The sequence below is a fragment of the Danio rerio genome, chromosome 19 (assembly GCF_049306965.1).
Source record: "Danio rerio strain Tuebingen ecotype United States chromosome 19, GRCz12tu, whole genome shotgun sequence".
Classification (NCBI taxonomy): domain Eukaryota; kingdom Metazoa; phylum Chordata; class Actinopteri; order Cypriniformes; family Danionidae; genus Danio; species Danio rerio.
Genome location: NC_133194.1, coordinates 35,077,501 through 35,092,411, shown reverse-complemented (window position 1 = coordinate 35,092,411; position 14,911 = coordinate 35,077,501). Strand labels below are relative to the sequence as shown.

The 14,911-nt window shown below is 36.5% G+C and overlaps 2 protein-coding genes across 6 annotated transcripts in view; one reads left to right on the top strand and one right to left on the bottom strand.

Annotated features, from left to right (window-relative positions):
- Positions 1-14,911, top strand: part of hpca (hippocalcin) — an 802,589-nt gene that overhangs the window by 90,661 nt on the left and 697,017 nt on the right. The window contains exons 5-6 of one of the 4 annotated variants that reach the window (XM_073930644.1): positions 2,555-2,678; positions 2,778-4,199. The exons of 1 other annotated variant lie outside the window; for it this stretch is intronic. In XM_073930644.1, the coding sequence (XP_073786745.1) occupies positions 2,555-2,652 (98 nt within the window). In that variant the 3' untranslated portion in view covers positions 2,653-2,678; positions 2,778-4,199. 4 annotated transcript variants of the gene reach the window in all.
- Positions 6,118-14,911, bottom strand: part of tmem54b (transmembrane protein 54b) — a 15,242-nt gene continuing 6,448 nt past the window's right edge. The window contains exons 4-5 of one of the 2 annotated variants that reach the window (XM_073930877.1): positions 9,766-9,894; positions 6,118-9,487 (exon numbers count right to left, since the gene is read on the bottom strand). In XM_073930877.1, the coding sequence (XP_073786978.1) occupies positions 9,266-9,487; positions 9,766-9,894 (351 nt within the window). In that variant the 3' untranslated portion in view covers positions 6,118-9,265. 2 annotated transcript variants of the gene reach the window in all.

Here is a 14,911-nt window from a genome sequence, read left to right as displayed (position 1 = left end):
AACAGATAGCCATTAATGGCAAATCCATAGGCCAATAATAACTTTGAAGTGATTTTTTTTCAGAGCTGTACAATATAAATGTAATATAACAAAATATACAAAGTAACATGGATGTCACCACTACTTTATTTAGTATGGATACTTTAATCTGGTAAAGTGACAGAAATTATTAATTTTGCAAACCTCTTTTTGTCAATTTTATTGTTCTTTTGCATTTAACTGAGAATCCTGCTGTTACTGTATTTTGACTGTATTTTGAATGTACATTTGGTGAGTGTATAGGACTCCTTTAAAATTAAAGGTGAGAAATCTTTGCCCAGCTGTTTCACACTTCACACTCCTGAAATACAAACCAATTAAGTTGAATGTTGTCCTGATTTTGTTAGAAATGTCATATTAGTTTGTTATTCAATTTCGCTTTGGGTTTTTATTAGGGTTTATTATAATCAGTGGGTACAGAAAGTACTCAGACCTCTTACATTTCTCACTCTTTGTTAGACTGCAGCCATTTGCTAAAATCATTTAACTTAACTTTTCCCTCATTAATGTACATACAGCACCCCATACTGACAGAAAAACACAGAACTGTTGACAATTCTTGCAGATTTGTTTAAAAAAAAAAAAGTGAAATATCACATGGTTCTAAGTATTCAGACCCTTCAGCTCAGTTTTTTAGTAGAAGAACCCATTTGATCTAATTCAGCCATGAATGTTTTTGAGAGGGGTCTGGATGCAGACCTGGTGCAGTGGAATCTGAGCTGCATCCAATACATTTTAATATGCTCACCGAACCCCACCCCTAACCCTACCTGTCACCATGATGTCACTCACTCCATTGAGTGCATTGTGCCTGACATTGCATCGCTGATTGATGTCATCTCAGCTTGCATCATAAAGGCTGCATCCAGATACTATTGATCTTTTTGGGAAAGATGCAGCAAGTTTTTCACACCTGGATTTGGGGATCCTCTGCCAATTCCTTGCAAATCCTCTCTAGTTCTGTCAGGTTGGATGGTAAACAGCCATTTTTAGGTCTCTCTAGAGATGCTTAAGTGGGTTTAAGTCAGGGCTTTGGCTGGGCCTTTAAAAACAGTCACGTAGTTGTTGTGAAGCCACTCCTTTATTATTTTAGCTGTGTGCTTGGGGTCATTAGCCCCTTTCACACAGTGATACCGGTAAATATCCGGAAAATTTTCGGAACGACTTTACGACTTTGAATTGTATATTCAAAAAAGCGCTGTTCACACAGGCGAGGACGTTACGGAAATTTTCCGGAAAAGAGCATTCACACATCCATTCCAAAATTCATTCCAATTCTGACATCATTCACCACAAATGAGCTTTAAACGGCTGCGCTTGTATTTGTAACCATTTGACTAAATTACAAACTCTGTGGATGATCAATATTGTGAACAACTTTCGCAGGATCACTTTCGCATGTCGAGATGTTCATATTATCTGCGTGTGCAGGCGCTCATATGCGCACGCAAAGCTTGAAGGTAAACAAACAACGGCTTATCATAAGCATCTCATCGATGATTATTTACACAGTTGGCATTAAGAAGAACATACAAACGTAATCTGACTAACTTCTAGCAGCTAAATGTGTCTGGAAAAATATTCAAAGGCTTTTATCCTCACAAACCGCGCGGACGTAAATGCGTCTGACTGTTGTGATTGGCTAAAGCAGACGTCTCACGTCAGCACGTTCTAGACGTGCACGCGCTTATTACGGGAATCTTCCTTCTGCATTCACACAGCGCAGCATTCCGGCAAATTGCCGGTAATGATACAACTTCTCTTTCCGGAAAATAGCCAGAACGAATTTACCGGTATTTTCAAAAAGGACCTGTTCACACATACAACCGTTCTGGAAAATTGCCGGCAATTTTCCGGAAAGGTCTGTATGTGTGAAAGGGGCTATTGTCTTGTTGGAAGGTAAGCCTTCTGCCCAGTCTGAAGTCCTGAGCACTCTGGAGAAGGTTTTAATCCAGAGTATCCCTGTAATTGGCTGTATTCATCTTTCCCTTGATTGCAACGATTGCGTTCTTCCGAGGTAACTTGGCAAGACCGGCCTCCACCTGAATGCAAGTCCGTTCTCTGTGTTCTTGGAATTGAAAAACAGCCGATGATTGGAAGAAATGGACAGCCCCTGCGTTAATTATCTGAGTGTCACATGAGTCTGAATACTTGCACCATGTGATATTTCAGTTTTTCTATTTTAATAAATCTGCAAAAATGTCAACAAGTCTGTGTTTTTCTGTCAATATGAGGTACTTTGTGTACATTAATGAGGAAAAAAGGAACTTAAATAATTGTAGTAAATTGTTGCAATATAAGAGAGTGAAAAATTGAAGGGGGTCTAAATACTTTCTGTACCCACTGTATTACAAAAGCATTGTTACCATGAAAACAACAGGATTTTCTTTCAAGTGGAATGTTTGTAATTAATTCAAATGAGTTATTTTAAACCAAATTGTGCAGTGTCCTTGGCATCAGGTCAGGATTTTTCACCTCAACTTCTCTCTCCACCATTTCTGTGTTCCCCTTCTAGGCAAGCTGTCTTTGGAAGAGTTCATAAAAGGTGCCAAAAGTGATCCCTCCATTGTGCGGCTACTGCAGTGTGACCCCAGCAGCGCTTCGCAGTTTTGAGTCGCTCCAGACAACCGGCACTAAATGCATGAAAGCTCTTATATCTCATTCTCCTTTGTGTTCCAGACGGAATAGTTTCAAGAAAAAAAAGTGCAACGATTTTACTTTCAGTTTCTTTTTCCCAGAAAGGACATGCATACATCTGAATAACAAAGACAACACCTGCCAAGACAAGATCTTCTGTCTGCTGCGTGTCATCTGGCCTTGCCTCTGCAGAAGCTGGCGGAGTTTTCGACTCTAAAAAAAAAAGCTGATCCTGTTCCAGAGTCCAGATTATTTTGGAAAGGAATGTTCCTTTTTAGGAATCGTGCAGTGCATGCGCTCCCGAGCCTCTTGTGTTTCAAATCTGTGCTGTTTTGTTTCTCTTCTCCCTTTGTTTTGTGAGGGCACAGCTCCACTTTTTATATCGATATTTATGTGTATATACAGTATAAATGCATATAGAACCATGTTAGGACTACGAAGGAAGGCAGTTATAGGCGTCTTTTTACTCGCGTGCATCTTATGGCAGTATTATGTAGCTTCAGACAGTACCCAAATCTTAGCCTCCTGCTGACCCGCGATGGACTGATGGACTGAATGTTGGGATTTTTCCGCTCTGGCGCTCATGATCTTTATTTTTTACAAAGAGAAGGCTGAGGATCCCATTCCTGAATTCTGTTCATTTGGTTTGCTGTAAATACATGGTTTGCTTCCATATTTCTTTATTTATTTTGATTTCTTTTTTATGTTGATGGTGTGTATTTTCGTTATTGTTGAACCGAGATGTGAGATAATTCAAAGCTTTTATTTTTTATTTTTGGCATACATTCCGCTGTGTTTTGAACGGAGGACACTGGTAGCACATATCATTTGAAGCGCTTCGTCTGTGTGTCTGCGGTTATGCGCGTTTGTTTGTATACGCAAGAGTGAAGGTTTGCATGTTCTGGCGTATGTGTGTGTCTGTGCTACGTTTATAGTATCACTTTGTGTAGTTCTTTATGATATCTTTGTATGCAAGTACGTTTTTGAAACCCTCGATTTAAAGCAGCAAACTCGTGACTTTATCCTGCGGCAACTTTACCCTGCGTCTTATGGTACTCAAAATCATCATTGTTAGGTTTCCATTAAACAACATAGACAGGAATGTACAACACTATAATTTATGATCATGTTTCACCTTTAGATAAAGTCTATGAATACTGAAAGTGATCACTAAGGGCTTACTTCCACTATTGAATGAACAGGTGTAAAGAGAACGGCACTGCTTATGAGTTTTCTTTTTGTTTTATGCAACGACTGACATTCCATGACCTGAATTCTCCAGGTGCTCCTGCTTTATACAAACACATTAGCTCATGAACTCCATACATGCCCACACTCCCAGTACGCGTGTAGCTCTCACTTTTGCTGGCATCCGTGTTGCTTCCATATTTGTACCGAGACCATATTTGATGCTGCACCCTCTATGGCAACTTTTCCCTCTATTATGTTGCATGAAAACCTCATGCGAGGACATAATGATTGTCCCCTTTTACTGACGTTGATAAAATATACTTCTGTGTTTAGAATGTGTCTGAGAGTGATTCTTGCACAACGCTGATCTGTCTACTTATTGATCAACCTGGTCATGTGAGCACAAAGTGCAAATACTTATTTAGCAGGGTCGTGTGTTCTTCAAAGATGAATGGAGAATTCCTATAAAATTCTTTTAGATCTAATGTATGGAGCCAGATCAGTCTAAAAAATTGTACATTTAAAAAATAATATGCATACATGCAGAGTAAAATTCACATTTACGAAATCCAATTCGTACATCTGTAAACAAACAATTTATGAATTCACAAATGAAAATCATAAATATTTTAACCAAATTAATTGTATTTGTGAATAGTGTTTTGAATTTCTGATTGGATTTGTATTTTTGAAACTTTTTTGTTTAAATTTACGAGTTGGATTTGTGTGTTTTTTAATTGCTATTTTTAATTTTATGAATCGGATTTGCATATTAATGAATTGTTTACGAATTGGATTTGCATATTTTTAAATCATTTTTTCAAATTTACAAATTGGATTTGCATATTTATAAATTGTGTTTTGAATTTACGAATAGGATTTGCATATTTTTGAATTGTGTTTTGAATTTACGAATTAAATGTGTATTTTTTGAAATCATGTTTTGAATTAACAAATTGGATTTGCATATTTTCGAATAACTTTTTGAATTTACGAATTGGATTTGCAAATTTTTTTATATAATTTTTGTTATTTAGCAAATTGGATTTGCGTATTTTTAAAAAAAAATTATTTTGCGAATTGGATTTGCATATTTTTGAATAATTTTTTGAATTTACGTCTTGGATTTGCATATTTGTTTTATAGTTTTTTTTTACTTTACGGGTTGGATTTGCGTGTTTTAATCATTTTTTAATTTAAGAGTTGAATTTGCGTCTTTTGAACCTTTTTTAAATTTTGGATTGGATTTGTGTATTTTTGAATCGATGTTTGAAAGTTCAAATTGGATTTGTGTATTTTTAAATTTACGAACTGGATTTGTGTGTTTTTTAGTTGATTTTTAAATGTATGAATTGGATTTGCATGTTTTTAATTATTTTTTTTTTGAGTTTACTAATTTTATTTGTGTATTTTTGAATCTTGTTTTGGATTTACGAATTTGATTTATGATCAAAATATTATAAAAATATAAAATATTTTTGATTTATGTTTTTTATTTACGAATTAGATTTGCATATTTTTTAATCATCTTTTGAACGTACAAATTGGATTTTGTAAATGTGAATAGTGTTGCGGATGTTTGAATTTTATTTTGTAAATGTATTATTTTTGAGGGGCAGCACAGTGGGTAGCACAATCACCTCCACAGCAAGAAGGTCGCTGGTTCGAGCCCCGGGTGGGTCAGTTGGAATTTCTGTGTGGAGTTTGCATGTTCTCCCCGAGACATGCGGAATAGGTGAATTGCGTAAGCTAAAATTGTTCGTAGTGTATATGTGTGAATGAATGAGTGTATGGATGTTTCCCAGTGATGGGTTGCAGCTGGAAGGGCATATGCTGCGTAAAACATATGCTGGATAAGTGGGCGGTTCATTCCAGTGTGGTGACCTCAGATTAATAAAGGGACTAAGCCAAAAAGAAAATAAATGAATGAAATATTTTTGAGACTGATGTTGCTCCATACTAAAATAACAAACATGATGCAAGATTGCATCATAATTCAAATCCAAGAAAAAATTCTTAAAATTTGTATTTAAAATATTTATTCATAGAAATGTATTCTAAAACCATTTTTTAACAGTGACTGAAATAGATAGTACAACTTGCAATGAAGCAAAAACAGTACTAAAAAGTATCTGATAGAAGGAGTATAATTAAAGTATGATCAAAAAAATGTCAAGTTAAGCTATACAACTGTTCTGTGTCTATGTGTTTACCCTTTGGACTGAGAAATTACCAAGAAACTAAGACTAAGAAAATTTACTTAGGAGTTTATTGTGGAAAAAAAAAAAGTTGATACAAGAAAACAGCCATCTATTACATCACCACAGACTAATTGCAGTTTGAATGTGTTTATTAGTTGAAATTTTCATGGAAAGATTATTTTGGCAAACTGTAACAAATTCCAACCAAACATTCATTTTAATTTTTTCAAAATTACGGTGCACTAGTTTGTTTTCCAAGACTACTCAAAGGTGCCATAGAATGTAAAACATAGGCGTAGCTGAAAAATGTATGAGTCTCAAGCACCATTGTTTCCTTATCCTCATGTAAACAAAGTGAATGTAAAATTCCAGTGAAAAACAGGCCAATCTAAAGAAAACACTGACTGTATGTTACTCACAGAATCATTAATATGCACACCCCCATCAGTGTTTGATTGGCCACGTTTTATTATGACAACTTAAATTTTTTCCCCTTAATTACTAAGATAAACACAGCTTATTCAATTTTCTGCGTATGTTGGACTCTTATTTTGGGTGGTAATACACCTAGAAGTTGTATGCCAACTGCCAATAAAACTAATGAGAAGAAGAAAAAGAACACTCTTATTTTGAAAGACTGACAGGCATTAGCTCTGAGGTAAGTCAAAACAGTATTTTATCTGTTTATAGCTCGTTAGAATGCAAAATTTGGGGGAAAAGGATTACATCGGCACACAAAAACGCATGAGGTCTGTTTGCATGTATATTTTGGTTAGTTTAATATAGATATTGTGAATATCTGTCTAACTGTATAAGTTTATAATGAGGGAACAGACAGATTTGAAGGCTACGTTTGTAATGAGGAAACAAACACGTGTAACCTACATTTGTAATGAGGCGACAGACACATACACTGTTAAATAAGTGTTACATGCACATTTATGCATCAAGACATACCACTCGAGTTTTCCAGAGTAAAAGCACAGCAACAAACTGCATAAAACACGTCTGTTTACATGGACATTGACTATAGTTTATGTATGCCATTTTTCACACTTTAAAATACAACTTTTGCCAGGTAAAAAATACAATTTAGCCTAGATTTCATTCAAAACACATAGAAACATTATGAACAGATATCTCAATTGCTAACATGAACCTCTCCTCCACTTCAGTTGAAGTGTCATTTGACAAGGCATTTCTGATTATTTAAATGTTTTGACAATTAAGTAAGAATATTTGCACGTGTAATTCTGAGTATTTCATTTTGTGTTAGTATTTGAGACATTATACCAAATAAGGTCAAAACATATCTTTCTCAGGGGTGCTCAAAGTCCTCCTGGAGGGCCTGATAGGTTTAGCTCCAACCCCAATAAAACACACCTGGGCTAACTTATTGAGTCAACATAGGCTCATTTTGAAATCGTAGCCCTATATATGTTTCTGGAGATCGTGAATTATGTAGCCAGAAGTATGTATGACTGCATTTAATTTTTTTTAAATGAACGCTACAAAACGGTATGATGTTGTTCCTTTTTGCGCTTACGCGCTGAACGATTACCTCTGTATGGATGACTTTCTGGCTGTTACCAGTTTGTCCAGTTAGCTGACTATGTATGTCGGTGGACTTGAGATGCAGAGAGGCATTGACCACGATGACGGGGTTCGAGTCTGGTGAAGAACGGTTCCAGAAAGCAGGTAAGACAAAAGCAGGCGCCAAAATATAAATTGAACAAGTAAATAACAGGGTGAGATTGTGGTAAAAATCAGTCGAGGGCTTTTCTTTTTCTGAATTGCTTTTTAAATGTGTCGTTTGGGTTTAGGGAAGTGGGTAGGCAGAACAATCTGCTTTTTAAAATACTATTGGTTGGGTTTAAGAAAGGAGGAGTGATGGTCAGTTGATCAGTCAGTCATTCAGTCAGTCAAACATTCAGTCTACAGCAGCCTCTGGTGGATTTAAGAGAGAACAGCAGGCGTGAATGGCACACGCGAGAGAAATTTAAGATCTCAAAAAGCATACAGCAGCCTCCCGTAGATTCGTGAAAACAAAAACTGCAAAAAAAAAAAAAAAAAAAAAAACTCCCGGGAGGTATTTGATGTTCTTCAGAAATGTATATAGAAGTACGTTTTCAGAATGAGCCTGGGTTGCAACTATAGAACCATCCTTGCTGGTGTGTTGAGGCAAGTTGGAGCTAAAATCTGCAGGACACCGGCAGTCCAGGACTGAGTTTGGACACCCCTAACCATGAGGGTTTCTGGATTTAGATTTTTTTTTTTTTACTTCTCTAAGCCATACCTTAGATATTATAACACACTAATAATTTAAACACAATGTATCAATGCATTTTTGCCACATTTAACAGCACCATTTAAATTAAAGGTAGGATAATGATTCCAAACTGCAATTTGCATAAATTAAAATGTTTATTAAATTAATGTAAAAAAATAGAAATCTGTGTTAGTTTTAAAAGTCTTGATGTTCGAAAACATGGAAAGACGGGATATTATATATTTTTAAATTATACACTGTAAAACCCAAAAGTTAAGGTAACTCAAAGCAGTTAAGGAAGCCGGTTGCAACAAACCATTTAAGTTCAAAAACTAATTCTGACGATTACTGTGAACCTAACCTATTTGAGTAAACGAAGCAATTTGAGCACAGTAATACCCAATAAATGAAGAGAACTCAAAGCAACTGAGTACTGTAAAACCCAATAAGTTAAACCTTTTGAGTAAACTGATTGCTACAAACCATTTAAGTTCAAAAACTACAAGTACTATGAACTTACTCCATTTAAGTTGAATAAGGTATTTAGGTAACTCATTCAAAACTTTTTTTTTTCAAATGAGTAGAATTAATTTTGAGTTTAATACACAGATTTAATTTAATAAAGTTAATTCTTACAGTGTATATTATAAATATGATATAATTAGGGTGTTTTTTTATGATATTATACTTTAATATTGTTGTCAGAAACTTAAAAAAATCAAATTATGTGTAGGATATAACTTTTTGGTTTGGACTTTAAACCCTATGTATAGCTACCTTTACAAAACCCACAATCTTTCTTAAAGCATAAGCTACGTTTTTACTTAGGCTTATTATTAACACACACACACGCTATGACGATCTATAAATCTGTTTGAAAAATGACCTGCATTTCCCTCAAAAAGACCAGTCACAGACCGGTTCTTATTCAGATCCAAATACTGGACCGCTGCAGCGTCGCCCGGTTGAACGGGGATGCGGCAGGGTGTTGGCGGCACTGGCCGGATGCGGGGGCTGAGCGGTGAGGTCCAGAGATTGGGTGTGGTTTGTGCCGCTCTTGAGATCTGCCGGACAACCTCCGTTCATCCTCTCCGTGACATCGATGTGAAAGGGGGCCGAAACAGGGCTCGGCTGCTCTCGGTGGCTTCAACTGAAATAAGAATAATAAACACACACAGGCAGACAGTGTTACCACTTTACAGTAGGCTGACTGCAGTATGAGTCACCGAACACACCCTCTTTCATGCCCGCATGCAGGGACAGTTAGTTAAGCATTAATAATCCTCTATTAAGGACTGCGTGAGTTCTCAGATTTACAACTGAAAACTCACAGAATGAGTCCACTTACGCCAAAGCGCTGATTATTTTTAATAGCACACATTTGAGTCCTCTTGAATATCAGGGTGCTGAGTGGACACCTGCACATACCAATTTTCTGTCCTCTTGGCAGCAGGGCAGACCGAGAGAGGAGATGCAGAGCGTAAATAAGCGGCCCGAGAACAGCATCTCCACCGCACTCAGCAGAATCAGCGGGGCCCACAGGACTATCGTGGTGCTCTGAGGAAGACAAACAGATATACAGGGGAGACAGTGACCTTTTAACTGTTTTTACTCTCTTGAATAACTTTTCAAACACGTCCGTGCTGTATTTAACTCTTTATTATACATTTTTATAAATAGAAGTTTGGAATGAGCAATTACAAACAACATTGGTCATTCATTCCAAACTTCTATATATTTATAAAAAGCATAATAAATAGTTGACCAAGCTCTAAAGCTCACCAAGGCTGAATTTATCACACAAATTATCCAACAAAAAACATAATCTTTATTTCCGTTCTCTTTTTCTTGGTTGCTCAACTTTTTAAAACATCAGCTGCGCTGACCTAAAATTATTTGTCAGTAATACAAAAAAAACATTTAGTTGGGTTATAACATTGTTAGTTTTCTGGAGAGGTATAATCTACACAAAACTTTTTAAGTTGTGCCAACTAAACATTTTTTGTCTGCAGAACCGGAATGCCTGAAGTTGAGTGAACAATAAAAACAAAATCCTTTTTTCTTTTCTTCTCTTCACCTTTAGCTGATACAGTAGAGAGTGCAGACAGGAAAGCAAGGACTTTGAGGTGGGAATTAAAGTTGGGTCGCAGTGAACATTAGAGTGCCATGTGTACTACACCATTGCCACCAATGTGTACTCAAACTTTTTTAAAACATCAGTTGTACTGACCTACATGTCTGAAGTTGATTTAACAAAAAAAACTCTTTTAGAAATTGGTACTAAGAAATAAAACATCAGAACAAACAAACATAGTTCAATTGAGAAAACAGGAAGGCATGCTTCATTTGTGAAGCATTGCAAAGCATTTTTCCCTTGTCCTGCCATGTTTTGATCCTTGTCTTGTTTACCATTATTGTTGTTTTGCCTCCTGTCCTGTTTCTAATTCTGTGTCTAATAAATGTCTTGTTAACATTTGTTTACAAATTAGTTTTTGTTTTCAATTGAACTCAAACCAGAGTACTGTAAAACCCAATAAGTTAAGGCAACTCAAACTGTTTTGCAACAAACTGTTTTGCAAGGAAACTGATTGCTACAAACCATTAGAGTTAAAAAAAACTAATCTTGAGTACTGTAAACTTACTCCATTTAAGTTGAAGTAATGAGGTATTTAATTAACACATTACCTTCAACGCTGAGTTTAAAACTCTTTTCAAATGAGTAGAATTAACTTTCAGTACACTCAATTCGGTTGATAAAGTTGACTGTTGGGTTTTACCGTGTATTACCAATTTCCAAAATAGTTTTTTTTTTTTCACTCAACTTCAGACATTTTATGTCAGTGCAACTGATGTTTTCAAAAGTTGAGTACATGTCAGTGCCAATGGTGTAGTGGTTAGTTCTTCAACACATGGCACTCCGGTGTTCATGGTGACCTGAGTTCAATTCTTGCCTCAAGATCCTATGCTGAGCCTCCCCCACTCTCCTCACCCCACACTTTCCTGTCTACTCTTTACTGTCCAATCAGCTAAAGGAGATAAAGTACATGAGAAGAAAAAAATAAGGATTTTTTGTTGTTGTACTGATTTAAAAGTTTTGCTACTTCAGGATTGTATTCATAATTCATTATAATATGCTGATTGAGACTATAATCACAATCAAATATTAATGTTTTTTTCTCATTATCAGGTTTTTACAGTTAAATATTTTAGTACACTGGAAAACCCGACAGTCAACTTTATCAAATGAAATGAGTGCAGTTAACTCAAAATTTACTGAAGGTTAATTCATTTAACTCAGTGTTGAATTTTGAACTCAGTGTTGAAGGAAATTAGTTAATTAAATACCTCATTACTTCAACTTAAAAGGAGTAAGTGCACAATACTCATATACATTTTTTTTTTTCCTCAAATGGTTTGAGTTGCCTTAGCTTTTTGAATTTTACAGTACTCATTTGGTTTGATTTTTTTTTAGGACTCCTCAAAGAAAAAAGTGAATTTGTAACACTGCAAATGTCTCTAACATAAACCGAATGAAATTACCATCTTAGTTGAACTTTTAGATTTTGTTTTCAGATAAAATAATGTTTTTTTTATTTAATATGAAATAAAATAATGACATCAAATATAAATACTAGATACAGCACTGTGCAAATTAAAAGTTTAACTCTAGCAGTGCAGTGGAAATAGGGTTGTTTACGCTGTTATAATTAGTTGTTTCCACTAATAAAAATGTCCATGGGGTTACTCAGATAGAACGAGTAGTTTTTTGGCTGATCATGTGATCTCACCCCCATTAATCAACTAATATGAATGCAAGGCTAAATCACAACACTGTTAATTTCTCCGTGTAAAACTTTTTTAATGAGCAAGAAATTACTGGGCACACTTTTAATGAGTAGAGCTTGCCAGTGTGTACAAAAATGATCTGATCCAACATGCTTTTTTTCTAGTCTAAAAATAGGGATCATGACAGAAGAAAAGGTTATTTCAGCTGCGCACATTTGTGTTTTTTAAGATAATGAGCACAATCTGACGAAATCTCACAGAAGAATATTACATCAGAAGAGCTCTAGTTTAATTCTTATAGCAATACATTTCCGAGCCATTATTAAAGTTTATATTCAAACTTTCATGTGTAGTCTCCCAGTTTATAATCAAACAAACGATTCGCTTAAGCAGGGGTCGTCAATCTTCTTCAAGCCCAGACGTGCACAGAGAGTGTATTTCACAGTAAACTGTGCAAAATGAGTGCTGCATTTTAAATCTTGCCTATAAAAAAAATTATAATTCTATAATCAAAATCAAACTTTCTTACACCGAACCAACTGTCAACTAAACCCAGACATCTTCAGTCTTTTTAGGCCACAGAGAGTATTGTTTCATACAATAAATTGTATAAAAATGAGTTTAAGTTTCTGGTTCATGTGGACTTAAAAAAAAAAAAAAAAAAACAGTGGGCGTGGCTTGTGTTTTTCTACTGTGAGCTGATTGGATGCAGTAATACAGGCATTTCATTTGGAAAAATTTTTTCGGGAGAGTTCTTAAAACCAAATGCTGAGTTCAGACTACACGATTTTTAAAGTAGTTGTGTCACAGATGTTTCCACGCATGACTATCTGAGGTAGCATTCCATTGCTGCTGTTTACACTACAGGATGGATCGGCGAAGATGCTTTCATACTGCATGACTTTACAATAACAAGAATCGCTGACAACTTTGTTTTTACTACGTCTTACAACTAAACACACTTGAGAAGTGTCATAAACAATGCAAGGCCACGTAGTATATTATTATAACTACATAATGAGAAAGAAGCTTTTAATGGGGTAGAAAATGTATTTATTTTGCTCACTTGGGTTTTGAAGGAAATTAGCAATATCGCTTCAACTTTTTTCTTTTTTTGACCTGGTTGTGGTACCTATATGACACGTCAAACAGACACGGGAGCTCCTGCCAAGTTTCCTCTACTTTTTCCTCCAGTTTTTTTGGGTCCAATAAACTTAAAAGAAGCCCTTTAGATACCCACAATAGTGGATGCTGCTCCCTCATTGGCTGTAGGTTATTGCCGATGTTATTTTCAATCCAGGCTCACTCTAAAAACGTACCCCTATAAACATTTCTGGAGATCGCAAATATGTCCCAGGAGCTACGTTTTTTGCTGTTTTTGTTTTTGCCATTTGTGCCAGCTCTTCTCGCATAAATCCACCAGAGGCCGCTGTCAACTGACCGACTCACAGACCAACAGACCGAAAACACCACCACCTCCTTCCCTAAACCCAACTGATGTTTTAAAATGCACCAGTTGGCTAGTGCCTAACTTCCCTAAACTGGCCGTGTTTTGAAAAGCAGTCCAGAAAAAGAAAAGCCCCCTGATTTTTACCACCTTTTAAGATTTGACCACATTCTCATCCTATTATTCACTTTTCTTTATTTTTTGGCTTTTGTTTTTGTCATACCTGCTTTCTGGAGCTGTTCTTCGTCAGACATAAACCCCATCAACTCGGTCAACTCCCAGTAGTGTAGCGCAAAATGCGGAGGCCCCCCTGCAGGGATCACTGACGGGGGCCCCAGTTGGGGGGGGCAACGCGGGGAAGAGATCACAAATTGAGGAGCGGGGAAGGGAGGCGAGGTGGAGCGACAACGCGGGGAAGCCTTCACAAACTGAGGAGCGATCACAAACTGAGGAGCGGGAAAGGGAGCAGGGTGGAGCGACAACGCGGGGAAGCCTGTGTGTCTTCTCCTGTGTGGGTGTCGAGGAGAGTTGAAATCCAGTCAATTTTATGGTATAAGCTATGACGTGGTTCGGCGGCAAGCAATCAGAATGAAGTAGTCCACCGCTTGGGAAGAGTTCAAAGAACACAGACCTGTGAACTACGGTTCCGACCACAGTTGTTCCCAAGAGTTTGATAATTGCTGTTGCCGGATTTTCAATTATTGAAAATCGCGACGACGTGGGGCCCCGGCCTAATCACGTGACAAAATGCAGCCATACGTAGCTCTAGCTACATAATTCGTGATCTCCAAAAATGTGTAGAGCAATGTTTTCGGAATAAGCACATTTCACACAGCATTATTTTGAATCGCTGACAGCTCCAGATATTTAACCTGCCAAATATCTGACGGGTGTCGGTGACTCATTAACGATTCTCTCAGATTGCGTCTTTGATAGTTCACACTGTGTGATTGTTACTCATGTAAATGAGCACAGATTTGTCTGTGATTTCTCAAAACCTGTTGGCGAGTCAAAATCGCAACTAAAATGGAGTCTGAGCATGGCATAACAGTCACCCACTCCTCATCATTTCTTTTTGTTGTCATGGCACTGTCAAAACTGACAGTTGTAGGGGTTGGTTAAGTATGTCAGACAGACGTAATCTGAGAATTCAACTGAAAACAAACAGGACGTGCATTTTTTAGATTTTAATGAAAGATTAAAGGGCAAACTTTTTTTTCTTAATGACATGCACAGATAAATTGTCCACTGTTAGACTAACAATATGAGCTAACAAAATCAATATGGTTAGTTTTGATGTCATGTGTACTTTAAGTTTCGCCTTTAAGGTTCTATTAAAAA